Below are 20,916 nucleotides of genomic sequence, written 5' to 3' on the forward strand. Positions count from 1 at the left end.
ACCTCAACCAACCTTTTTTCCAGCCTTACCTGGATATTTTTCCACAGGAATTGCCAAAGCAGTTACCACCTCGACGACTAGTGGATCACCCAATCAAACTCATTCGAGGCAGTAATCCACCGTCGAAACCTCCTTATCGGGTTTCTTACACTCAAAATGAAGAAATCCAAAGACAGGTGACCGAGCTACTCGACAAAGGTCATATTCGGCCCAGTCGCAGTCCTTTCGGATCTCCTGTACTACTTGTGGAAAAAAAGAATAAGTCAATGCGCCTCTGCATCGACTACCGAGCCCTCAACAAGCTCACTATCAAAAACAAGTATCCATTGCCTCGCATCGATGACCTCTTCGATCAACTTCTACATGCAACACAATTCTCAAAGATTGATCTTCGTTCAGGTTATCATCAAATTCGCATACGAGAAGGCGATGAGTACAAGACAGCTTTTCGAACAAAGTATGGACACTATGAATGTTTGGTCATGCCTTTTGGGTTAAACAATGCCCCGGCCACATTCATGACATTAATGAATGACATCTTCAGGCCTTTTCTCCAGAAGTTCGTCATCGTTTACCTCGATGACATCCTCGTTTTTAGCAGATCCCTACATGAGCACAAACAACATCTTCACCAAGTTTTTGAAGTTCTCCGCGCAAATTCTCTCTACATCAACATTGAGAAGAGTGAGTTCTTCAAGACCCAACTCGAATATTTGGGACATGTTATTTCAGCTCAAGGCATCTCTGTGGATCCCAAGAAGGTCGAGGTAATCCGAAATTGGCCTACCCCTAAAAATGTTCATGATGTCCGCTCTTTTCTCGGATTGGCAAACTTCTACCATACAAAGGTCTATCAGTTTTCCGAAATCGCAGCTCCTATGTCTGAATTATTGAAAAGCACATCAGTTTTTAGTGGCTTCCCGAAACAGAGTATAGTCTTGATGCAAGAAGGCAGAGTTATTGCTTTTGATAGCCATAAACATTCTGATATCCAAACCCGATATTCGGTTTATGATAAGGAGTTCCTTGCTGTTGTACATGCTTATCGCTCTTGGAAACATTATCTCATGGGAGCCGACTCTGTGGTCAAGACAGACCATCACTCTTTAAAGTATATCTTTACTCAGCCAGTCATGAACACTCGACAAGCACGCTGGGTTGAGTTTCTGGCTAACTTTCACATGACCATTGAGTACATACCAGGACTACGCAATGTAGTTGCAGATGCTCTCAGCAGGTTACCTCTAGCATCAGCTATGGTAATCTCTACATTATCTGTGGATGTTCCGAATTCATTCAAAGGAAAATATTTCAATGATAAAGACGTCGGCACAACAGCACAGGTTCTTTCAAAAGATCTACCTTCGACTTCCGAACAGAAGATTTTCTCATCCTATTCTTATACGGACGACCTTCTGTACTATCAAGATCGCGTCTGTGTGCCACATGACAAGGATGTTCGACGTCTTTTGTTAAAAGAGCATCATGTAGTTCCCTATGCTGCCCATCCAGGCATCAATAAGACTTATCGGTTACTCAGTGCAACATACTACTGGTCTCAGATGAAAGGCGACGTCATCAAAATGGTTACATCTTGCTTATCTTGTCAACAAATGAAAGCAAGCCGACGACTTCCAACAGGACTTCTTCAGCCTCTTCCAGTTCCAATTGAAAGGTGGGAAAGTATTTCCATGGATTTCATTACAACACTACCACGATCCTCCAAAGGTAACACTCAGATTATGGTAATTGTTGATCGTTTGTCCAAAATGGCACACTTTGTTGCTTGCAAAAGTAGTGCCCAGGCTCCGGACATAGCCAAACTCTTCATACAACACATCTTTCGACACCATGGATTGCCCAAGAATATCATATCCGACAGAGATCCTAAGTTTACCAGTCACTTTTGGATTTCACTGTTCGAATCTTTGGGTACAACTCTACTGTTCAGTTTAGCCTACCACCCAAAATCAGATGGCCAGACTGAAAGAGTCAACCAAGTTCTGGAAGAAATGTTTCAACATTATATTCAGTCACGCCTAGCAGCTTGGAAAGGGTATCTACCACTCCTTGAGTTTGCTTATAATAACTCTTTTCATAGTGCCATTAGCATGACTCCATTCCAAGCAGCTTATGGACACACTCCGATTGTACCAACAAATTTTGTACTTCAACATTGAGTGGCCCTAGCTGATCAACTGGTTTAAGAAATGCAAGACATTCTATTGCAAGTCAGGGATCATATGCGAAAAGCGCAAGAGCGGTATCAACGGTCTGCCAACAAACATAGACGTCACCTGGAATTTAACATTGGTGACATGGTGCTATTATTTGTAGCCCCACATCGCTATAAGACGGTTAAGTCTGTGTTTCCTAAGTTGCGACCAAGTTACTATGGACCTTTCCGGATCGTCAAGAAAAATTCACCTTTAATTTACAAATTGGACTTACCACCATCATGGGGTAAAATCCATCCAACATTTCATATTTCTTGGCTAAAGACGTACATTCCAGGCGATGAAGCAGTTCCTCCTGCAGGTGGTTATGTCCCAGAAATCGAAGACGATTATGTTCTCCTTATTCCTGAGCGCATTCTGGACCATCGACAGCGAGAGACTCGACATCGACTTATCACGGAATTCCTTTTTCTTTGGCGAGATCTGGACGACTCCGACGCAACTTGGCAATCTGATGAAGACTTAGAGCAGTACCCTGACATTTTACAGCAGTATTTTTAGAAATTACAGTGATATTTTCTACATCAGTTCATTATCTCCACCAGGGTCTTCTTTTGAGTGGGAGGGGATGTCACGATCTGTGACGTATTCCTTTCTCTATTTCTAGACTTATGGATGGTTTGGTGAATGGACACTTGTGGAAGGGTATGCCCTTTCGACGGGACACTTGCCCTTTCGACAGGACACTTCCTAATGAGGCACAACCCTTCACAAGAGACATCCTATTGAAGAGACATTTCTATTGTAATGTACCCTCTCATCAAGGGTCACACCCTTCACAAGGGGTACACACCTCTTCATGCACATACCCTTTGGAGTACACACCTTTTCATGTGTGACTCTTCACTCTCTATATAAGAGAGGCCCAACTGTATGGATGACAACTACATCTACCCTACAGACATTCAAGCAATACAATTATTCCTTGTTCTCTGCTATTTTAGTCTCCTTTTTGTTCCTTAGCACATTTCTAAATATAGTAAATCTAGGATTTCTTACACTTCACCTTCTGGCAAGTGATGCATGTCCTGACATATGCCTCGACATCCTTTCTCAATGATGGCCAAAAGAAATAGTGCTCCACATCTTTGATGGTGGCATCGATGCCTCTGTGTCCTACATAGGATGGAGCATGACTCTCTGTCAACACTTTGGGCCTCAACTGTTTCGTGACACACTGTTTGCCATGCATCATCAGAAAACCGTCTTTGAGAGTATAGTGCTCATACCTCCGTCCATCAACCAACTGATCACAAATACATGAAAAATCAGCATCATTGGCATATTGATCCTTCATGGCATCAAGCTCATCATGATATGGAATGGTCACTGCTGAAACTTGTGGCTTAATAGACACTGCATCTGGAGTGGGCTTTCGTGAGAGTGCATTTGCAACAACATTCTTCTTTCGAGGCACATGCACAATTTGAAAATGAAACATAGAAAGAAAATTTGCCAACCTCATATGCTTCTCAGACAACTTTCTCTGAGTGAGAAAGTACCGCAATGATTGATGATGAGTCTGAACATGAAAATCAACATCCAAAAGATAATGCTTCCAGGTCGAAAGAGCATGTATGACAGCCAACATCTCTTTCTCATAGATGCCAAAATTCATTTCAGCGGCTTGGAGCACTCGACTCTTGTACGTCACAACTCTACCATCGTGCATAAGTACCCCTCCTATGCTGCTCCCACATGCATCTGCTTAAACAACGAAGGGGTTGCGAAGATCAGGCAAAACAATTACAGGATTTGAGTAGAGTTGTTCCTTTAGTAGGTCAAAAGCTGGAATTTCTTTGGGACCCCATCTGAAAGTGACTCTTTCTTCTGTAAGGCATGTAAAGGAGATGCAATCTTTGCAAAATACCGAATGAACCTTCTGTAGTAGTACGAGCACAAGCCCAAAAATCTGCGTACTTCATGGATGTTCCTTCAGGTGTGACCAATTCCTGATGGCCTCTACCTTGGCGGGGTCCATCCTAACTCCATCCTTGGAAACAATGTGCCCGAGGAAATGGATCTCATGCATGAAGAATTCAATTTTCTTGGCATTAACAAGCAGCTTATGCTTCCGTAGCTCCTCAAGAACAATTGCTAGGTGCTTCTTATGTTCAGCCTCATCCTAAGAGAACATGATGATGCCATCAAAGAAAGTGCCAACAAAGGCTCGATGTTCTCTAAAAATCCTGTCCATCATTCTGTTGAAGGTGGCAGGTGCATTGGTTAACCCAAATAGCATAACAATAAACTCGTACATTCCAAATGTGGTACGAGATGCTGTTTTGTGGACATCCTCTAGCTGAATTCTGATCTGGTGATAACCACTCTTGAGATCGATGTGGCTAAACATTCCAGACCCCTGTAACCTATCGAATATATCATCTATCCTAGGTATAGGGAATTTGTTCTTGATGGTAATCTTCTTGAGAGCTCTGTAGTCAATGCACATTTGCCAGGATCCATCCTTCTTCTGGACCAAGTGCACGGGTGAATAGTAGGGTGAAGAGCTGTGTTGAATCAGCCCCTTCTCCAGCAAGTCCTTGACGTGGTTCAATTTCCTCTTTTTGGGCTGCACTGACCCTGTAAGGAGGTCGGTTAGGAGGGCTGCTACCAAGGATTATATATCTATCGTGTGGTCTTCTGGCCTTTCAAGGGGCAACTCTTGTGGAAGTGAGTTAGAAAAACATTCCCTAAACTGAAAAAGAAAATCTGTCTGCTGTTTTTCCAGCCTAGAAAACTGAGACTCCTCTTCTAGTGACTTCTTTTGAGATGCAAACACTAAGTACGCTGAAAGATGTTTTTTCATTACGTTGCCAATGGCAGAAGCAGATACAACAGGGATGGATTCTCCCTTCAATGTAGTATCATGAACGTGGGTTTTGCCACGGTGAGTGATTGTGATTGTTTTATTCTTTGTATCCAAAACAGCCCCAACACGAAAGGGCCAAGGTATCCCCCAGCAACACATCACAACCATTCAACGGCATAATATAGAACTCTTCCATGTTCACGTAGCTCTGAATATGCATCCGCAGCTTGCCTATCACCGGAGTAATTGACTGGTTGCCCGGACAAGCCATATCTGCATCACACAAAGGACCTCCTAGGTGTCACATAGAACTAAGTGTCCTATGTGGCATAAAAGGCACAAAATAAACTAAGTGCCTATACCTATGCCTACAAGGCACATACCAGGGCTCATAGGGCATCACTAGAACTGGGCGAAGATGGCTTACAAACCCCCCTCCATGGTATGGGCTGAAGTATTCTGGAAACGTCTTAGAATACTTGGTATTTTCTGATCATGGTGGCACATGTTCATCCAAAAGGATATAGCCACCTATGAATGTACAAGGTATGTCAGATCACGTAACAAAGGGAACCAAGTGTAAAGCCTGGCGGAAGATTTCGAACTTGGGATGAGGAAGTGCCTTTGTAAACAGATCTGCTCTGTTGTCCTCTGTGGGAAGATAGGACAAATCTATGTCTCCTGCTGACAACCGCTCTCGAACATAATGATAGTGAACTTCAATATGCTTGGTACGTGCATGAAACACTGGGTTACGCGCAATGGCCAAAGCACTCTGGTTGTTAGTGTAGACCATAGTGGAGGATGTCTGGCGAATACCAAGATCTGTAAGTAACTATCGAAGCCAGACACACTCTACTATAGCGGTGAAAGTTGCCCTGTACTCAGCCTCACAGCTAGATGTGGCAACTGTTGGTTGCTTCTTGCTAAGCCAAGAGATACATGAATTGCCAAGCAAAAAACAATTGCCGGTATGTGACACTCTGGTGTCGGAACAACCTGCCCAGTCACTATCCGTTAAGCATGCATGGTAAGTGAGCCCTGATCACCATAGAAGAGGGCTAAATTCTGAGTGCCTTTGAGATATCTGAAAACTCTCACTGTCTGCCAATGCTGTGAGCTGGGCATGTGCATGAATCTGCTGAGTTGAGATACTACATATTGTAAGTCAGGTTTGGTGTGACAAATAAATAAATAAGGCATCCAAGAGCATGCTGATAAAGAGTGATATCACATGGTGGGTTCCCATCATGAGCTGAGAATTTGAAGCCAGGGTCCACTGGAGTAGAGATTGGCTTGCAATCCTCGAATTGAAAACGATCAAGGAGCTGTCCAATATACTTGGACTGTGACATCATGATACCCCCCTCAACATGAGCAAACTGAATGCCCAAATAATAGTGGAGCTGTCCCATGTCTGACATTTCAAAAATCTGCTGCAAATTAGTCTTGAAAGCTGCAATATGCTGAGTATCTGGGCCCGTGATGAGCATATCATCCACATATAAAATCAGCACTAAAAAATCAGATCCACTCCCACGGACATAAAGAGTGGGTCCTGTGGGACTATTCTGAAAACCAAGGGATAGTAAGTGTGCATGAATTTTGGCATACCATGCCCGGGGTGCCTGCTTCAAACCATAAAGGGCTTTTCTGAGCCGGCATACGTTGTTTTCAGAATTAACAACCTCAAAGCCAGGAGGTTGTGTCACATAAACTTCTTCCTGCAGATCCCCATGAAGAAAAGCAGTTTTGATGTCAAGCTGGTGCACTTGCCAATGATGATGGGCTGAAATGGGACACATCTAATGGTTGGATGTGGGAGCAAATGTCTCCTCAAAGTCAATGACTTGTTGTTGGGCATACCCTTTTGCAACAAGACGGGCTTTGTGTCGATCTATACTACCATCAGATTTCCTTTTTAATTTGTAGACCCACCGGGTACCAATGGCATGCTTGCCGGGAGGGAGAACTACTAATTCCCATGTGTCATTTTTGGCAATGGATTGTAACTCAGCTCTCATTACATCCATCCACTCTTTGTTGTCAAAAGCATCTTTATGGCACAGAGGCTCTTCATTGCAAGCTGTAGCAAGGAGTGCAAACTCAAGAAAGTGACCATGCATCTGTCTATTCCCTGAACTTGTCCGGGCAGCCAATGATCTTGTTTGCTGTCCCTCAATGTATCAAGAAGCCATCTGGGAACTTGCCTTTGCTGTCAATTGATAGTTCTTTCTTCAATCACTGCATCATGAATAGTGGGATCATTTGGTGCTGGAAGAGAGACCTGCAAATCAGCATGGGGTGCTGGCTGATCATTGCTTGTTGGAGGGCTTGTAGGAGGCTCATGTTGCTGGTCAAAGTCCTCCTCTGAGGAAAGCAGAGGTAACCAAGAGTCAAAGGCATCAAACATGTCAACTTCTGGCTTAGCTTTGCAGTCCACAAGAGGAGAAGCTGAATGTTCAGCAAAGATTACATCTCTACTGACAATAATCTTCCTAGTATTTGGTTGGTATAACCTATACCCTCTGCTCTCTTGGCTCTGTAACCAATAAATATGCATTTGATTGCCTTGTCATCAAGCTTATGTCTCAGCTGAGATGGTACATGAACATATGCAAGAGACCCAAAAACTCTCATGTGTGAAAGTGAAGGCTTCCTGCCTTTCCATGCTTCATAAGGTGTAACAGTCTTCAATGCCCTTGTAGGTGATCTATTCAGCACATAGTTGGCACACATCACTGCATCAAGCCAAAATTTATTGGCCAAGGACCTGGCCTTAAGCATGCATCTGGCCATCTCCATAGTGGACCTGTTTTTGCTTTCAGGAACAGGATTATGTTGAGGAGTGTAAGGAGTAGTGCATGAGTGAACAATGCCTCGTGAAGACAAAAAAGCATCAAACTCCTTTGACATATACTTTCCCCCCCTATCTGTGTTGAGGGTGACAAGCTTGCATCCTGATTCATTCTCAACCATATTCAGCCACCTCTGAAAGCATAAGAACACTTCAGATTTGGCTTTTAAAGGATATAACCAGCAATATCTTGTGAAATCATCAATGAGAGTCATGAAATATTTGTACCCTCCAATGGAAGCTGTCTTCATTGGGCCACAGACATTATTGTGCACTAGCTGCAATTTCCTTTGTGAGAGTTTTGGACAATTTTTTTGAAAAGGAAACCGATGCATCTTACCCAAAAGACAACCCTCACACACATGTTTGGAAACTGTGTGAGTTTGAGGTACATCATTAGCCATCTGCTGTGAATGTAGCTTTGCAAGAGCTCTATAAGTGAGATGACCCATTCTCTCATGCCAAAGATGAGTTTCAGCAAGCTGTGAATTTGAAATAGCAAATGCTTCAATAGAAAGTGTAGCTGAGTGATGATCAAGGTGATAAAGTCCCTTTTGCAAAGTGCTAGTGAGAACTATGGCATTGTCATCACGAAGATCATATACTAGACATTCGTATCCATCAAAAATCACTCTGAATCCTGAAGTGGCAATTGCTGAAATTGAAATCAGGTTGACTTCAATTCCAGGCACAAAAAGAACATTTGTCAAAGTGACGGGATGGTTTGAAATGGATGTGAGCTGCACATCTCCAATTCCTTTCACAGCATAGGAAGCATTATTAGCACATGTGACAGTCCCCCCTTGAGGTGCATCAGCTAAAGAATGAAACAACTGTCTGCAAGATGTGACATGCTTGGAAGCACCACTATCAAAATACCAAGACTGAGCATCATTAGCAGTAAAGAGTGCATCAACTTTGGAGGGATCAAATGAGCAATGGACAGCCCATGCCCAATCATCTTGAAGAGCATGTGCATGTGAAGCATCTGCTGGCTCGTGGGATTCAATTGCATGTGAGGCATTGATAGTCAATCCTGCTTTCTTTTTCTCCGAAGTAATGCGCTTCCTGCATTCTGAAATGTCATGTCTAGGCTTGTGACAATAGTTGCATCTTTTCTTCTTTGACTTATCTGCTGTATTTTTAGATGCATTGGAGGAATTGCCACTACTATGCGCACATTTAGGCTTGCCCATAGGCTTGGAAGCCTTGCCTCTTTCTGTCTGCTGTGAAGTAAATGCATGATTAGGAACAATGGCTTGTCTATTAGCACGACTTTGCTCTTCCTGCAAAAGCAAAGTAACTAGCTGATCAAAAGAGTAGTGGTATGGATTACCCATGGCCACTAACCGAAGGGTTGTAGCAAACCCTTGATATGAATCTGGCAATCCATTCAATGTGGTACTGACAAGCTGAGAATTTGGCACCACCTCATCAATATTGGCAAGTTGTTCCATGAGGTCCTTCACCTTTGTCAAATATGCATCCATAGAATCACCTTCATTCATACTGACTTCCTGCAACTGTCTTCTTAAAAATGCAACACGTGCCTCATTGCGAATCTGATAAAGAAATTTGTCCCAAGCATCCTTTGCTGTTTTACAAGACCGGATGTGTGGAATAATGATTTTCTTGCATGATAAAGCAATACAGGAATGTGCATTCGCATCTCTTGCATCCCATCTTGATTGTTCCTGAGTTGGGGGAGCAGCAGCAGGAGTGCTAGAAGATAAGGCATCAAGAGGAGTACCCCCTACAGAGGGACCAGTAGTAGAGGCAACCATTGTGGCATTGGCTGGCCTCAGATCAACCCCAGAAACAATATTCCATAAATGCTTTGCAACAAGAATATGTTTCATGAGATAAGACCACATCAGATAGTTGGTGCCATCCAACTTATCATCTTCACGAAGAATGCCAAATAGATCACGATTGTTCCCCGCCATTGCAAATGGGATACTCTGAAAAAGACTTGAAAACCCAAAAGCCTCAAGGCTATCATTGCAAAGAGCTGGCTGTCCAAAAATGATAGCAAATATCTGCAAATAAATATTCTGCAAATTTCCAACCCAAATCAAAGGGCAAATGCAGATTTGACCCAAATGTGATTGTGTCAGGCAATGTTCACTGCAAAAACAGCAAATCTGGTAAAAGCCCCAATTTAATGAGGGCAAATAGGCCAAAAAGAGGGCAAATGCAGAAAAGCCCCAAATTTTGTTGAGATTTTTGCAAATGTGACCCAATGTATTGTAATTTGACTCAATGTCCTGCAAATGTGATTCAATGTCCTGCAATCTGACCCAAATGTACTGCAATCAAATAAGAAATTGCAGACCAAATCCCAAAAGACAGCCTCAAGGCTTGCAACTGCAAAATTAGGACTTGCTGTCCACAAATTGACTGCAAAAGTGCAACTGTCCCAAAGTATAGACCTCAAGGGGTAGGCTTTCCAAACTGTTGAAATGGCTTGAGAAGATTTCAAATAGTAAAAGGAAGGTAAGGACAGCAAAAGCCCTCAAAAGCCCCAAATTTTGAGAATGTTCTGAATATTACTTCGCACGTGCAAAACCTGTACGGAGATCCCGAAACAAGTACAACTGTACGGATGCAGGTACAATGTACGGATGTACGGAGCCGGTTCACTGTGTTGTGTACGTACAATCGTACGGAGCAGGTACGGGACTGGTACAATGTACAGATGCAAGGTGTGCGGTTGTACGGAAGCAAGTACTAAGTTGTACGGTGTACAAAATGCAGTATGGAGCAAGTACGGAGAGCATTATGGAGCGCATTATGGAACAGCTACAGATCATGTACGGAGCCTTTTGTACGGTTGTACGGCGGCGCAAATACGACGCAAGTATGGTGGCTCGGGTACGAAACGCAGGTATGATGGCTCAAGTACGGAACGCTATGGTTGCTGTACAGAACGCATGCAGGATGTACGGCGCAGGTGCGTACGGACTATACAAAAAGGGGAGGCAGAAAGCAATGAAGGTCCGGGGTCACGGAGCAGGTCCTAGCTCTGATACCACTGTAGGATCGTTGAATGAAAGAGAGCAAGTACAAGGTACAAGGTTCGATGAAGAACAGCCGTCATAGGACTAAGTGTCCTATGTGGCATAAAAGGCACAAAATAAACTAAGTGCCTATACCTATGCCTACAAGGCACATACCAGGGCTCATAGGGCATCACTAGAACTGGGAGAAGATGGCCTACAATACCCGGTGCGCTCTTGGTGCCACTTGGCATTGTTGCGTGGCCCTACACTACATGCATCACTGGAGAAGTCTACTCCAATTATCACTGACAGTCAATTTGCCATTACATTCCTCAGAATCTTATGTTTCATGCACGTACGAAACATATTGAGATACATTATCACTATGTTGGAGAGTGGCTACATGCAGGGGAGATCAGCTTGGGCTTTTGCCTTGCACATTACAATGTGGCAGCTCTTTACCTCATTTTACATTATGTGACATCATGGATCATGATCAATGTCTCGTGTCTTATATGTGATTAGAATTACCACTATATGCTTCATTACAGTTTACAACTGTGCATCTATACAATATTTAAGCTCTCATACACAAATCATTGCCAGATTTGAGATGCCCAAAGCTTAATCTGCAAAAAATGTAGAAGTCTTAGCAACACAGACAGAATTAGAAGACATTCTAATCCAATGTAGAGAACAGACTCCTTGGTTTTAGCCTATTGGCAGCCTACTGATACTGGGCTCCAAAAAACAATCAAGAAAAGGTTTCATGATTGTATTTCAGAGGATGGTGTTGAAAGTTACAATATGAGAAACATCAATTAGCATCAGGAAAAGGTTTTGTGGTTGTATTTCAGAGGGTGGTGTTAAAATTTTATCTAGTAAGAAACCAAGAAACTTACGTCTGAAGGGAGAGAGGCATAGCGGCAATTGATAATGGCTAGATGATGTCAGGCTAGTCATGGAATAAGGTCTTATGGATAATGGGGCTAAGGTTAGGCAGGTATTTTCAATTCGGGTCACTTTTATGTAAGGGCATCTTATAGTGGGAACATGGATGGCAATGAAACTGCCCTGCCCATTGTGCAAGCGGCTATTGTGCAATGGATATTGTCCAGTTTTAGGAATGAGTATCAGTAAACTGTCCCTTTGCCTGTGGATATTGTGCATGGGAGGGCAGAAGAGTGTGGCTTCGTAGTCCTTGTAGGATGATCAGATTAGGTTATGGATATAGTTTTTTTCCTAAGCATTGGCTTTGTATTGCTAGTTCAGCCCTTCAAAATTTTTGGATGTTCTGCTTAAAACTTTGAATGAATTTCGTTTTCAGAGAAGAGTTGACCAACTGCAGACAAGATTTGGCCAACTCCAGAGAGGAAGATTTCGTTTTCAGTGAAGATTTGACGAACTCTAGAGAGGAGGATGGATCAAATGACCAAGTGGAGGAAGAAAGGTAATGTCTACTTTCAGAATGCAGCGAGCTGTGCAAAGTATGGTCATACCTTTGTAGGAGCGTCAGCCCAGTCTTTTGGCGACTGCTATTTTTAGCTTTTCCTTGTCTTGGTTCAGATAAGAAGGGGAATATTTTCCTTTCTTTCCTAGATCTCATTTAAAGATTTTGTAAATCTATTATAGTAAAGCATTTTTACATATGTTTACACTTTATAAATGAAACTGTTTCTCTGACAGGTATGAAGTTACGTGGTTTGATATAGTCTATCCAAAAGGAGACCATGATGCCGTCACATTGACAAAGAATGACTTTCAGTTACTCAGTCCAGGAGAGTTCATTAGTGATAATATTGTTGATTTCTACATCAAGTAAGCTTTTCTAAAACTACAAGCAATCCTGTCCCATTTACTGTGCTATCACTATCTCAGTATCTGGATATGGTAGCTAATTTACGTGTGCACACTTTCACTGGCCACCAAAACTAGTTTAGTTCGGCTGTGTATGCATTGTTTGCTTGTTGAGGTGCTGCTCTTTCTCTACAGTTGCTCACCAGCACTCTCTATTATGGTAACACAGTAAGGATGACATGTCACGACCTTGACAAATAGGGCTGACTGTTCAATTTGAAAGTATTCTTGTTTGATGTCATAATTTGCCCTTCCTCTGATCTTTCCATGCATCTTTTCTACTCATACCTCCACCACTCCCATGGTTATGAAATCATAGGATCTAGTTTCTTGTTGTAGCTTGAATGGTAGTGGAATACACCTATAGAGAAGCAAATACTCCCTTTTCACAGGCATAAAATCGTGCTGCTAATTTTTTGCATCCAGGTATCTGCAGAGCACTCTTTCAGAGCATGATAAGAAACGGTTTTATTTCTTCAACAGCTTTTTCTTTAGAAAGCTAACAGAGATAGAGAAAAACCTTCTTGATGGACCTGAGAAATACAAATCTGCTTTTGAGCGTGTGAAAAGATGGACAGCAAAAATTAACATATTTGAAAAGGACTACCTCTTTATTCCCATCATGCAGAGGTGAGACACTCTTATCTTTATCTTCAACCTGGGTGAGGGAAGATTGAGCTTTCAAATGACTATGGCTTTAATATTGTTCGACTATTTTCTGCCAGTGCTCATTGGAGTTTGATCGTCATTTGTCACCCTGGATACATATCAACAGGTGTTTTCTAAATTCTGTGTTTTCCTATAGTGAGACTATATTTTGTAATCATGATTACTTCATGTTTTACTGTACAAATTCCATAGCAGCTGGTTTTGGTGACTACAGGGTGTGAAGAGATGAGCACCAATAAGGTGCCTTCAATTCTGCATTTTGATTCTCTGGAAGGTTGTCATACAGGCTTGGAAGAACCAATTCGGAAGTGAGCTATCATACCTTTAGAATTTCATAGCTTTGCTGAAATCAGAATGCTGAAATGAACAGTGAAGATGATGAAAACACTGTATAAGAAATGGGTAGAAAGTGCCATGGACATTTTTGCAGTTTTATACATGTGAAAGGCGGTATGTGTAGAACCTGTTAATCTACCTCTTTAGTTCTTCTCTCTTAAGGAATTCCATTCCTAAAAACTAGACAGTCTTGGAAGAACTGATTTGGATCATACCTTTAGAATATCATAGCTTTGCTGAAATGAACGGTGAAGATGATGAAAACACTGTATAAAAAATGGGTAAAAATTGCCATGGACATTTTTGCAGTTTGAAGCATGTATGTATAGAACCTGTTGATCTACCTCTTTAGTTCTTCTCTCTTAAGGAATCATATTCCTAAAACTAGACAGGCTTAGAAGGACCGATTCAGAAGTGAGCTATCATACCTTTGCTGAAATGAACAGTGAAGATGATGAAAACACTGTACACAAATGGGTAGAAAGTGCCATGGACATTTTTGCAGTTTTATGTATGTGAAAGGCAGTATGTATAGAACCTGTTAATCTACCTCTTTAGTTCTTCTCTCTTAAGGAATTCCATTCCTAAAACTAGACACTTTTTGTCTTCAGGGGTGGCAGACCGTCGTCATGGATGCTGCCTTCATGGCAGCCACACCAGGCAGCCATGCTTGACTTTATCTGCGGGCTGCCACATTAGCGAATATGAGGAAGATTGTGACTCACTTAGAATGTATGCAGGCGTCCACATGAGTACGGTGACCAGCAGACAGCAACAGAGCAGATCTCACATGTGGGTGGCAGACTTCAGCAGCCATACAGCTAGGTGGTGTTACACACGTCATCACAGATGTGCAGGGCAAGTTTCCAGGCAGGCAGAGAGGGGTCAGCAGCAAGCAGCATAGTCAGGTACAGTGGCAGGGTTAGGTCAGACCTGTACTAGTCGACCTACCTGTCTAAGGCTGACTGTTCAGGTTGGTTTACAGCCGGGCTGGGGGGTAGCAGCCTCTAAAAGGTCCCATCTCCCTTCATTCTATTCATCCTGGCAGCCTTCAGCAGTCGTTCAGTCAGCCATCAGCAGAGCCCCTATTGCAGCAGGGAGGAGGTAGAAGTGGGAAACCAGCTACACCTATTGCTTCTCTCTTGCACCTTCACACACATTCTTGCAAACACATTTCTTTTCAGGTCAGTTATGCTCTCCCTCTGGTAAGATAATTCTACAGGCTATTGATAAAGTGGTGTAGCTCACTTGCCTGTTACATATCTTCTTCTGAGACTCATGAGATACAGGCTAGGATCACCCACAGATTGACCATGAGCATTGGGATTCCCTCCAACACCACTTAGGATTATGAACCAAAAGCTCCCGTTACCCCCTTTGTCATTTGTTCATAACTGCGAGACGCCCTCATCGCACAGGTCTTACAGATGCTCATACCGCAAAGTAGTGTTAGGTCTGGGAGGCAAGAGTTTCAGTGTCCCAGGGCAACTTGCAGGCCACTCCTAGTGGCCGCAGGGAGGCCCTTTCATCTCAGTGGGGTCTCCTGCTTCTGTGTATTGATACATGGAGCAAGGCCTCTTGCCCATGTGCAAAATGCTTAGTCTGCAACCGCTCATGGTCTTGGGCTCATCGGTTGTGAAGCCGACATAAGGCAGCCTTTTCATTCTATGACATGATTGTAGGTGACCAACACCCTTGGAACGTGGACTTGGGAGAGACAGGGACAACATTTTGGTGTTGTTGCACATGTGGTGGTCCTGGGTAGAGAGGACATATCAGGTGGTGCATGAACCGGGAACATCATAGAGCGATGCCACGTATATGTGCATTACACTCCCGGATCTGTGATGGGAATAAGTGGCTTTGCAAACGTAAAGAAGTAACTGGCGACCACTTGCTCAAGTGAAGCTAGACGACAAAAATTTCTGACGATTCCAGAATTGAGAAATTCTCTCTCTCTCTCTCTCTCTCTCTGTGCAACACATAAGGGCCAAGAACCCAAGCAGGCTGGACCCCCCAAAAGCAATTTTATTTCAAAAATTGAGAGTACAAAAGTTCTAAGCTCCAAGCTGCTGTTACAGACGTGTGAATTTTGATTACAAGGGAGATTAGCTTCCCACTCTTGGCAAGTGCCAATTGTCAAGTTTCTAACAACTAACACAACTAGTACTATGGGTTTGGTCCTTTGGGGTCTTCCCACACCCATGGTTAGTCTTCCCTAAGGCATATTCTCCCATAGCTCCTCAAATGTAGGGCATTTTTACCTCCCTCTTGGTACCTGCGACAAATTAATGAAGCATACCACCATGGCATCCGTTAACGGTTAGCTTTTGCATGCAAAATAAAACTCTAGACTATGCCTAGTCATTGTGGGCATCCATGCTAAATACGTGTGTGCACATGACATACATTAATTTCTCGGGTTGACTAAGGTCAACCCTGCTGATAATTAAGGGGCTTTGACCGACAGTCAAGGTGCCTTAATTATGACTAACTCTCTCCAATTGAGGTCAAACTATCTTGGTTGACTGAAGTCAAACTCCTTGGCCTAAGCCAAGCCTCCTTGATGGAGGTCATGCCTACTTGTCTGGAGTCAAGTATCTTTGACCGAAGTCAATTCTTTGACCAATTAAGAAAACTCTTTGACCATAATTAAATAAATGAAAAGTCTTTAATTGTGATCAATTAAAAGGTCAAGTGGTACTTTGACTTGGAGCATTTACAACTTGGTGACATCCCCTCGGCTTCTAATCAGTTGACCTCAACTGAAAAGCTTCTTTGTAAATATCCAAAACTTGTGGAGAGTCAGACAACATGTCTTCATCCACCCACTTGGCATTCAATGCCGAATAATTCTTGAATTTTACAAGGTACCTGTAAAATTCCTTGCCCTAAGGGCCTTTGCGTATAGTATGGTACAAAATTTGCGCTGGCTAAAGGACCTCCTCTAGGTCATCCACTTCTGGTGGATCTTCCATTATAGGTTTTGTAGGCTCCGGCCCTTGATATTTCTTTAGAAGACTCAAAAGGAAGTGTGAATCTTCCAATCCTCTGGTAACTCCAGTGTGTATGCTACGTCATTAATCTTGTCTGTGACCCTGAAGGGACCGTAGTACTTGGTAGATAGCTTGGCATATACCTTCTCTTTTCCCTTAAGCTTGTGGAGCCTAGCTTTCTTAAACTTCAAAAGTACCCAATCCCCTTGCTTGAGATCTAGCTGTCTCTTGTGCTTATCTGCACACTTTCTTATGCTTCTCCCGAGACCTCTCTATTGCTGTCTGAACCTGGCTGAATGCTGTTTGGAGGTCTCTGACATACTAATCAGCTGCAAATATCTCGTCTTTGGTCCTCAGGATTGGTGACAAAATCACCTTTCCATAAATGGCCTCAAAGGGGGCTTTACCTATGGAGGTATGAACGGTTTTATTGTATGCAAACTCCAAAAATGGAAGGTACACTCGAGTGGTAGCCGTAGTTCCTCTATGCCCACCTCTATGCCCACCATATGGAGGTAGCCATAGTTCCTCTATGCCCACCATATGGAGGTGCATGGCATTCCTCCAACATCTTTTACCTCAAATCTCAGGTGATGCATAGGCATCTTTTATTAGGTTGCCATCCTTTATGGAATAATGACTCGTTGACTGTTCCTCTTGCATTGCTACATAATCTCTCCAAAGGCTGGATTAGTGGCAGAGTGTTCCCTCATCTCTTCAAGATCCTTGTGATATCAAAGCTAGAGATGGTGGTGGTGAAGTGAGCTATCACTACAATTCGTACTCCCACTGGATGCATTAGATTTTTGAAGGGGGCCTTCACAAAGAGCAAGAAAAGAGGTGTAGAGCAATTATATGGCTTGACATCTCATGATTGGCACAAGATGCTCCAAGTAAGTATTTTATGTGCATAATATGCAATAGTCACATTATTGACCTGGGGTCTTCAAGATAAAGCATCAGTCACTTTATTCTGTGGTCCCGGTGTATGGACAATCTGGAAATGGTACATCGACAACATTTTTGCCCATTTTATATTTTCTCGGAGAGCTTAGTTTGTGTCAGAAACTATCTCGGGCTTTGGTGGTCAGTCTTTATAGTAAAATCTGCATCCAAGAAATATTGCTTCCTTGTATTAATGGCATGAATTAGAGCTAGCAATTTTTTTCATAGATTTCCAGGTATCTCTCAACATCCCGTAGTCTCTGGCTCTCATAAGCCACAACATGGTCATTCTGATGAAGTGTAGACCCAACACATTCTCTGCAAGCATTGCAATGAAAGGCTTGTACAAATCAAGGACTATCAGAGTTGGTTCCGTAGTCAACTTGCTTTTGGGTGTAGTGAATCCTGTCCTCTGTGGCTCATGTCATTTGAAGGCTGCATTCTTTTTAGTTAAGTCATGAAGTGGGGCAGCTATATTAGCAAAGTGCCGGATAAACCTTCTGTAGTAGACCCAAAAAGCTGCGTACTTCATGAACACTTTTCAACTTAGGCGATTCCCGAAGAGCTTGAATCTTAGTAGGATCCATCATCCATGTGAATTCCATTCTTGGAAATGATATGGCCTAGATAGTAGGAAAAAATCATTCTTCTTGCCGTAGAGTTGATGCTTATGCAACTCTTGGAAGACAGTAACAAGGTGTTCCTTGTGCTCTTCTTGGACTTGGAAAAGAGTATGATGTCAATGAAGGTACCAGTGAACTACCTGTAAAGACGGAAGATACGATCCATCATTCGATGAAAGGTAGCAGGGGCGTTTGTCAACTCGAATGACATTACTAAGTATTTATACAGACCAAGAATAGTCCGGAATGCTGTCTTGTGCACATCTGTGGCTATATGCGGACTTGGTGATAACCACTTTTAATATGTATCCTGTTGAAAACTGAAGCTCCATTGAGCTGATCCAACACAACGTCTATGCGTGGAATTGGGAATCTATTCTTGATGGTCATCTTATTTAGTGTATGATAATCAACGTACATATGAAATGAACCATCTTGCTTCTCTACAAGAAGTACATGGGAACAAAACAGAGAAGAGCTGGGATGAATTCTGGATGTATAGACCACCATCTTGGTTGCTAGCTCTTGTTTCGGAATCTCTCTAGATGGTGAGCCGTGAGATCCAAAAACAGGTGGCTTTTCTATAGCTGGCAACGTGTTTTTCTTTTATACTTTCATTGACAGCTCCTTTTGGCAACTGTTTGTATGGTGTTTTCAAGCATTAATAAAAAGAGCTGGGATGAATTAAGCCTTTGGACAGCAAGTCTTGTACTTGGGCCATAATCTTCTCTCTGTGGGTAGCATTGACTCTGTAACTGGTCTGTTGGGTGGCTTACTACTAGGCATCAATTCCATACAATGGTCTTCTGGTCTCTCAAGGGGTAACTCTCGTGGCCAATGCATATGAGAAGCAATCTTTAAAATTTTCAAGAAACTGGAATTTTTCTCTATCGGCAATCAGCATGCATCTCTAAATATCTTTCTTTAATGAAAACCATGTCTGCTGAAACTGCAGACTTTATTGCCTTGCCAACAGAAACATCAGATATAATGGGGAGGGTCTCTCCTTTATTCCTGGCAATGATACGTTGCACTTTACCCTTTTGAACAAACTCAAGCACTACGATGAAACCAAGGCATTCCCAGAGCTACATCATGATGCTTAAGAGGGAAAATGAAGAAGTCCTCTTGATCTACGTAACTCTGTACATGGATATGAAGCTTCCCAATCAAGGGAGTAACAGACACAGGGACCCCATGGAACATCTGATCGGCATCTAGGGCTCTGCCTAACTCTTCGGTCTTAATTCCTAGCCTTAGGGCCAAGTCTTCTAATACCAAGTTATTAGTAGCCCATGGATCAAACAGAAGAAGTGCTTGGTGGTCTCTATCTTGCCCCATTGAAAGCAACATCACTCTCTCCTTTGGATTTGATACTCTTCTGAAACATCAGGAATTCCACCCGCCACCGGCTTGGGCGGTACTTCGGACGGACTTTGCTCCTTGGCAGCCACATACCCCTCTTTGCCACACCTGAAGCATCTACCCTCTTTTTGCATAATGGGAATCTGTTCAGGAGTTAACTGTGGTTTCCCTTTATAGGCTTTTTGTGCTTGCTTTCCCCTCGACTTCGGAGGCTGGAATTCCCTCTTTTGAGCCTTGCGAAACTCCTTTTTTCTCAAACTGAAAAGTGGCTGACTTCTTTTCTGCTGTCCCAACCTGCAAAGAAGGCACAGTGGTGGGATTCTGCATATGCATTATGCTGGCCACAGAGGCTGAATGCATTATGTCTTGAATACTTTTGATGTGTTGGGTGTTTAACACAGCCTGGATCTTGGGAGTGAGGCCAGCCCTGTATTTCTTGAGTTGGGTCTTCTTGGAGACCTTCTTAAAAGGTGCAATCTGCAGATGTGCATCCCAAAACTTGTGATTATAAGTCTCCACGGAATCCCTTTCATCCATGTGCAAACTCTCCCAACTAAGGACACATGGTCCCTGAACTGCTTTGGCATAAATTTCTTATAAAGAGCTTTCTTGAAGCCCCTTCCAGTGCCTAGGAGCCGAACCATTTGTGGTCTATGCACTCCACCATGCACTGGCTGTACCTGTCAGATGCAGGCTGACCATATGCAATTTTGATGACTCATGGAAATTCTCTGTGCCAAAGGCAGCATCAAATTGCCTTATGAATTGCATTGTCTTTTTAGAATGACCATACTGGCCATTGAAAGTTGCAAACTTTATAGAATTTCCACCTTGCTTAGATTCCTTAGGCTTTGCATGCCTTCCTTTGGATGATCTCTTCTTTCTGGTCCTATGAGTGGATGTTCTAGAAGAAGAAGATGAAGAAGTGGAGCCGGAGGTAGGACTGGGAGATAATAATGATGTTAGGTCCTTTGCTTCCTAGAATGAGTCTTCTTTTCATGACCATCTCTTTTTCTTGCCCTCATGGCGAGCCTTCTTGCGCTTCACAGGCATATCATCTTGAAGGAGAGAGATAAATAAACTGAAAGTTCTCTTCTTGCCTGAGTTACTTCAGAAGGAGGTTTCTCTTGTTCTTCCTTTGCATGAGGATTTTCGAGCCTGGGAAACAATGGATCCCTCCTGTCTTTTGCAAGTTGTGCCAGTAAATGCTTGTAGGA

At 42.8% G+C, this 20,916-nt stretch overlaps 1 protein-coding gene across 1 annotated transcript in view; it reads left to right on the plus strand.

Annotated features, from left to right (window-relative positions):
- Positions 1-20,916, plus strand: part of LOC147902052 (uncharacterized) — a 56,825-nt gene that overhangs the window by 28,917 nt on the left and 6,992 nt on the right. Inside the window, exons 11-15 of the mRNA XM_087374675.1 lie at positions 12,236-12,358; positions 12,595-12,726; positions 13,192-13,395; positions 13,491-13,540; positions 13,649-13,742. Of these exons, the coding sequence (XP_087230801.1) occupies positions 12,236-12,358; positions 12,595-12,726; positions 13,192-13,395; positions 13,491-13,540; positions 13,649-13,742 (603 nt within the window). The remainder of the gene's footprint in view (positions 1-12,235; positions 12,359-12,594; positions 12,727-13,191; positions 13,396-13,490; positions 13,541-13,648; positions 13,743-20,916) is intronic.

The sequence above is a fragment of the Dipteris shenzhenensis genome, chromosome 5, assembly GCF_047967505.1.
Source record: "Dipteris shenzhenensis isolate YYH24624 ecotype China chromosome 5, Dip_SZ_1.0, whole genome shotgun sequence".
NCBI lineage: Eukaryota > Viridiplantae > Streptophyta > Polypodiopsida > Gleicheniales > Dipteridaceae > Dipteris > Dipteris shenzhenensis.